Below are 7,424 nucleotides of genomic sequence, written 5' to 3'. Positions count from 1 at the left end.
CGAATACAACATGTTAGACTTTGAGGTTTTTGGATGGCTGGACAAAGTCTATCCCACGTATAGCTTAAGTTATCGGACCAATTGACAATCGTCTCATGTCCAATTGTCCATAAGTTTGATGACGTGTCAACCCCGAGCGAATTGATTTAATTAATCAGGTCGATTTATTGAACCGCAAACCAACCCATTCAATAGATATATTAGCCAAGCCCATCCATTAATGTACGACCCATGCTAATTTTAGTCATATTAATCCGTTTATAACTAAAACTAATTTATCATCAACAATTCAACATGAATCTATTTAATATATTTGTGTATGTGCCAATCGCCTAAATGTGAGACAGCATGATTCATGAATCAATTAAGGTACCACAATGGCACAATGTGAGTTCTATTACTTAATTCGAATTTAGATCTGGCTTGTAAGAGGACTCATTTAAACAAAAATTCAAAAAATTCCTGACATAAAATTCATGTTCAAGTTCATATTCGTAATTTCATAATTTGTCACACCATCTCCCAGCTTCATGTACAAGTTGTTTAATTTCCTTGTTTGTTTCGACATTTTTTACATTAACATTCAAGAAGATGAAAGAATCAATAATGGAAAATTTTTCACTTTTCCCGTAATAATATGTAAACCGTCTTTGACCAACCAATATCCAAGGTTTGATTTTTGAACTGTGAATACTCCCTTTGGCCTTAGGAACTAATTGGAAGGCCATATATTAATCTCGATATATTTATCATCCATAACATCATTATTTTCATATTTTGTTTTCAGTCATTTTTCGTTCATGTGGCCCTTCACATAAATTATCATTGATATCAACTTGACCCTTTGATAACATGTATAGTTAGATACAAGACAATTAAAAATAGGCCCAGTCTATTGATGATACATATTATGAAAATATCTGTGTAACTACAATCAATATGGTGTGTTTCGTAAGAAAAAGTTCGAGTTGTAGTTGTGATTAGTTAACGCTAGGTTGAAGTTGGTAGTTGTGACGAGTGATGACCAAGGCTTTTTATTATTTATTTTATAAAAAAAAAAGTAACTAATTTGAGAGGTTTAAAAATATGTATAAATTTATGATGCTAATCTATAAAGTATAAACCATTATAAAACATCTTGAATTTCTTATTTTAGGAAATCAACACTTTTTTATACCCAAAATACCCCTACACCTAATCTATACTTTTATACTATCTAAATAAAAAAACAACTTTCTTTCGACATGTTACATGGAAAAATTATTTAAAATAACATTAATGATTAAATTACACTACCAGTCCTTTATATATTAAAATATCTTCATTAACATTTTAAATCAATTAATTTTACATCAATTATTTACACTACTTGACGCCGCATCCACTACCAACAGTCACTCCCACCACCACACCGTCGTCTCCATGACCACTGTTGCATTGCGCGGGTACCGTGGGGTGATTGAGAAAGACAATGACTTTATGTCATTTTTCTTTCTAATTCTTAGTCACCGATAATGGATGTGTTAATACGAGATGTTTAAGCTACTTTATAAGATTTTATAAGATTATCGATTATGGTATGTTTGTTTTTTAATCATTAAGTACCTAGATTGATTAATTGTTTGAATGAATGAACTGAATCAGTATAAATTAAGTCAATACAATTATTTTTGTTTATTAAGTAAAAAATGATTTTTAATGATTTAATGGATTGAATTTTTTTTTTAAGTTACAATTTTTTTTATTGAGTTCTTAAATAAACACCACCTTACTCATACTTTTTTATTTTTTTTTTATCACTATTGTTATTTATGAAAGAAACCACAATCAAAGAGGATTTTTTTTCACATGAGAAAGTTAAAGTACCAAAAGTGCCATAAAAAAATCATTTTTTTCGAAATATATATTTCAGGAAAAGAGCTCATGGGTTTGAACTTTGAAGTGCTTAGATTAGAAACAAGTCCACCGTGTTAAGTTATGGGAACTAATTGAAAAAAAAAAAAAGTTATAGAAATTTCCTTTTAGAAACATATTCATGATGCTTAAAAGAAAATCGCGTTGCACCAAAGTTATATAGCATGTTCGCTCTCATAATCTATATCTATATTGCAGATTTCTTCTAAATTTTCAACATTAAACTTAAATTTTAAATATTGATTTTAAAAGCCTTTGTAATGGGGTATGGTGTGAACAAGGTGAAAGCTATAACCTTGACCACATGATGTGGTATCACTACAACTTCAAAGTAGTGAATTTGATGTGAATGTTACAAAATGGATGAGTCCACCTTGAGATTATATTGGGTGGTGTGTTCTTTCATTTCTTTTTCATTTTTTTTATTATTTTTAATATGGTGTAGTATGGTTATTATTACGGGTCATAAGGTGGTATTGTGTGATGTTGATGTGGCGCTGATGTGTCACACCATCTGGTGTGGTGGTGTGAACCATTACATATACTCTAAGTATTTTTCTAAAATGTTTCTGCTATTTACCTAAAATAACTATAATACTCTTTCTCTCTTTCCCAGATCTCAACCAATTATTTTTTTTTCTCTTTCCTTCACAAATCATTAATTCCTCCCATTTATTCAAAATCTTTTATCTCAAAAACCGTAAATCGATAAATTATAAAAATTGTATGACTGTTCTTAAAATTTCATGCTCTTTCATTAGAGATGTCATTCGATATACTTTCGACGAATTTTTAAATCCGAGGGCGGAGCCCATATGGCTAAGACATTTAACTATCATACTGTATGACATATCAACTTTTATGACATATCACACTTTATGACCTAGCTATCACCCCCACTATCTCACCGCCGCAACATACGGGTACTTCCTCTCGTGTTTACATAAAAAGGTTGAAATCTGAATTTTTTTTTTTCTGAGAATATCTAGACTCTTATTAATTAGCTACTTTGGTTCTGGTTATTACCCATATACAAGTTTTACAAGGCTAACCCAAGTATGAAACTTTTAGTTCTGACACCAGAGTTTGCTCCTAGATCATCTTTCATGTATCTTTTTACACATATCGTATTAAATAAATAGCTGATTGCGGACCCATTGAATTAAAATAACATGAAATTAGATGATATTGAACATAATAAACATCATATATTTTGGTTAAGCAGGTACAAATTTCTGACAAGTATAACAATATTACAATAATGGAGACCGTGTTAGAAGATGATGTATAACAAACTATGGTAGGAAAAAAAAAAAAAAGATTTGGAAACATCCATTAAACAAATATGAGTATACGATGATCATAAAGTTGAGTCAAATGCAACATTTTTTTGTGGTAGCCACATTGGGCCTTCAATGAATGACCCTACAGTAAACTTGCTAGCATCCGCATTAGTTAGACTGGGCCTATACCCAGTCCATCTGACCCGTTTATCGACAGCAGCACCAACGCCAATATTACGGTACTCACCATAGAATATGGATTTAGGTGGGTCAACTCCTTGGACCCATGAAATCCAGCCTAATGGGTTCAAAAATCCTCCAATAGTGGATTGCATGATAACTGTTGTGGAAAATTCTTTCCATGGCCTACCAAGGTATGTAGGGGCCGTTAACCTATCAAATGCGGCAATGTCACATTTCTGTATGGATATACCCGTGTTTTGGTTTATGTCTTTTTTCCCTTGAGCCGTTATGGTCACAAACTGGTTCGATAAAGGCTGACGTGGCATAATCTTGCAGTTTTGAAATACCACAGCCGCGTTTCCAAAAATAAAATCAATGGTTCCGGTGACATCACAATCACGATAAAACTGACGGTTGGAATGTGGGTAAAGGGTATCTTGGAAAGCGTCAAATGAGCATCTGTAAAAAACTGAAAAATCCGAACCAGACCTAAATGCTACCGCTTGGTGCTTGGCTGCACCGGCCGTGTTCTCAAACCGCATGTCCATTGCTACAAAGCCTTTTCCCGCAACAGCTGAAAATCATTTAATATAAAGTTTAGACCCTTTCATTTTCTTAGACCGGCAAACATATAAAAGCAAAACTTTAATGTAACAAATGAATGTGACACCACTAGTGATTTCCGTGAATAATTGATTAAATCAAGATTTGTTAATTTGTGCCCACAAAACAAGTTGATTTGATAGCAATAAACTATTGAGTGATTTAATCACATTCGAACACATATAATTTGCACATGGCTCATGTTAGTGATATTGTCAGTCAGACACAGATGACATGTGGTACAACAAACCACGTGAGTGGGGTCTGGTCTTGTGCCAAAAATCTCACAAATGATAGATTCACAACATCACAGCACAATTTAATGTTCAAAAACAAATACTATTTGTAACGTCTTGTGGATTAGATGGATATTTTACTAGTTGAATATGATATTGTGTTCATGTGTAACAAGTCAAAACAGGCCTACTCATTCAACTATAAGGTTATTTGCTACTGTCCTACTGATACTTGAACTATTTATTTGGAACAATTCATTTATAAAATATGCAGATAAACAGTTTAATTATGTCAAAAAAAAAAAAAAAATTAGAAAAGGGAACATACCGAAAGTGGCGGTCGAGAACGTAGGGGTACCATCGACAAAGTTTAGGCTAGCGGAAACAATCGACTTATCCTTGCCATCACCATAGATCATAACATTGTGTAACGATTTATCCAAAACAACATTTTCCAAATATTTCCCTGTCTTGATATAAATCACAAACATGGTCTTACTCTTTTTCGGTACTCTAGCCATGGCTTCTTTAATTGTTTTCACATCTCCAGATCCATCAATAGCCACAGTCACATTTGGCTTCGGGCGGTTGACTTGAAGCAACCGCCTTACGCTAGGGTGAACCCAATCAGGAAACTCAGCAGCCGTCAACAATTTCCTATGAATAGGAAGATTCAGTCTTCCCAAAATCCCGGAAATCGTGGAAACAATAGCCAAACTATTACTAGAATACTCGGTCAAATTCTTCATTTGTGATTCAAAATCTCCCAAAAAAGTTGCATTCATTTCACCCAAACTATCCAAACACGTGTCTTGATTAGTGATCACACTACTTAACCAAGTTTTCATATCTTCTATTTTGGTCACGCTAAGCATTTTCTCACCAGACTTAACGTCCATTGAAGACATGGAGTCACGAACATAATCAATAGCATCATCTAACATATCGCGACACACGTCCAACGCTCTTTTCACCGTTTTATCAGTCGCTATATCCATAAAACTATCGGGTAACGTCGATAGATTCGTTAGCGACTTAAAAACAGCTTGTAACGAAAGCTTTAACAACTCTTCAGGATCCGTTGTATTAGACTTGTTAAGTTCGGATATACTTGTGTAGCACGAGTCAGGATATTGAGTTTGACTACATACAGCTTTGATAGATTGGGCTGACGACATTTGCGACGAATTAGGGACATTTTGGTCTTTGTCGCTATTATTGCGTTTGTGTATGAGTGTTCCAGCAACTGCGCCTATAATTACAGTCACTAATAGTACTACGGAAACGATTAAAATCGTTAGACGTTTGCGTGTTTTGCGACGAAATGCTTGTTCTTCTGCTGGATCAACTTTGCCATAACCTTTAAAGGATTTGATTGTATCCATTTGTTTTTTTGATCTATCAGGAAAAGGGAGTTAATAAACAGAGAATGTGAAAGTGTGTATATATGTGGTATAATGTTTGGTTTGGTTGTCTATGTTTTTTTTTTTGCTTTTCTATGTGTGTGTCATAAATGGTTTGTTATTATATACAAAATGAAAGTGGCCGGGTGTGATTTTTGATCCTGAAAAAGTGCTTGGTTGCTTCTTGGATGCTATTAAGTTTAGACGCGTATGTATGTGATACTTTTTCTATATTGTTTGTTTGTAATGTAATATTTTAATCAATCTATAAGGGGTGTTTGATACGATGAAATCATATAGAAGAGAAATATAATAGAAAAAGATAATGGGAAAGAAAATGAGTATATGAAAAAAGAATATATTCGTAGTAACAGAAAATGAACATAAGAGAAATACAAAAAAAATAAACAAAATTAATTAAAAAAATGTCAAAAAAATTTAAAAAACTTACTAATTTTATACTTTAAGAAATATATATAAATAAGATATAAACTCCATCAACAATAAAAAAAATAAATAAAACCATTTTCATTCTTACCATTCTCTCCAATTTATAGAGAATGGAGAGAATAGAAACCATTCCCACCTCTCTCTTTCCCTTTCCATTCTCTAGGGCAACCAAACTAGAGAAGTGATTTTCATTCTCTTTCTCCCTCTTCCATTCTACTCTACCAAACACCCCCTTAATTGTGTTATGTGTAAATAATTTTTTGACAATTAACCATTACCTTGTGCTAACAGAAACTATTTAACAAAAACAGGCGTATTACAATTTCTACACACTACCTTTTAACTTTAGGGCAAAAAGGAAAAGAAGATATCTTTTTAACATTATTGATTTATCTCCTAGTCATGTGTCATCTTTAATTGGTGAACTTTAAGTTGGTAATGGAAAAACTTTACGTTGGTATTTTGTATTATATATACACGGTTGTGAACTTGTTATTTAACAACACTAAGTAATTTAACAGACTAAGTTATTGCCGGACTGGTATTGTTTGTTATTGTAAAATAAAAAACATTTAGATGCAAAAGTATTGGATTATCATTTAGTGGTGTAATTGTTAATTTAGGATAAAATTAGGAGTGAGACAGAGAGGCATATGGTGGGAATTGAAGTCTGAAAATGAAACCAAACGAACCCAGTGAAAGGTCTAGCTGTTTATACATGTTTTCCAGTGGACAAAAGGTTTATTAATGTGGGTATTTGTCAATTTCCATATTTATTAAGAAAAAGTCAACCAAACATTTGAACCTAGCTTGAGGCATTTGCCGTTGATTAAGGTCAATCATATAATTCATGTCATCATGTGTATATATATGTGTCTCCAATATCCTTTCCTGTCCTCTTTCTTTTGTTTGCCTTTTCTTTTTAATTCTCTAATTAGTATAATAATAAGATGTAATTATATACTGCTGTACCAATTTTTATATAATATAAAGACCCTACCTGTGAATGTAGTTCTAGGCCGGCAATTTTCGTATATGTTAGAATTAGTCTCTTAAATTCTCTGTTTAAGTTAGACAATTAATGTGTTTCGAATATGAACTTTTAACCTATGATCGAATTGATAAGAAATATGTTAGTTTAAAGCAGGTAGTGTTATGTTAACACACATAAAAGTATTATACATCACGGTTGACATTATTTTTAGAGGTGGTAATAAGCTACGTACATTAATCTTTTAACGCCAAGATTAATAAACCACATACATTAGTGTCAATACCACATACCGTCTCATAATAAGTCACAAAAAGGTAACCAACTCCATTTAGGTGGGCTGACCAGGGTTATATTCTGA

At 32.7% G+C, this 7,424-nt stretch overlaps 1 protein-coding gene across 1 annotated transcript; it reads right to left on the bottom strand.

Moving 5' to 3' along the window:
• Positions 1 to 3,102: 3,102 nt before the first annotated feature.
• On the bottom strand, positions 3,103 to 5,724 carry LOC122595529 (pectinesterase 1-like). The gene is made up of 2 exons (XM_043767900.1): positions 4,548 to 5,724; positions 3,103 to 3,954 (listed from the first exon to the last, which is right to left on the bottom strand). The coding sequence occupies exons 1-2, from the start codon at positions 5,602 to 5,604 to the stop codon at positions 3,275 to 3,277; spliced, it is 1,737 nt and encodes a 578-aa protein (XP_043623835.1). The 5' UTR covers positions 5,605 to 5,724; the 3' UTR covers positions 3,103 to 3,274.
• Positions 5,725 to 7,424: the final 1,700 nt, after the last annotated feature.

This window comes from Erigeron canadensis, chromosome 4 (assembly GCF_010389155.1).
Source record: "Erigeron canadensis isolate Cc75 chromosome 4, C_canadensis_v1, whole genome shotgun sequence".
Classification (NCBI taxonomy): Eukaryota; Viridiplantae; Streptophyta; class Magnoliopsida; order Asterales; family Asteraceae; genus Erigeron; species Erigeron canadensis.
Note: the sequence above shows the minus strand (reverse complement) of the source record. Positions and strands in the feature narration are given on the sequence as shown.

Coding starts and splice junctions, on each gene's coding strand:
- LOC122595529 (XM_043767900.1), bottom strand. CDS start 5,604: ATGGATACAATCAAATCCTTTAAAGGTTATGGCAAAGTTGATCCAGCA. Junction 3,955..4,547: donor GTTCTCGACCGCCACTTTCG/GTATGTTCCCTT, acceptor AATGATTTTCAG/CTGTTGCGGGAAAAGGCTTT.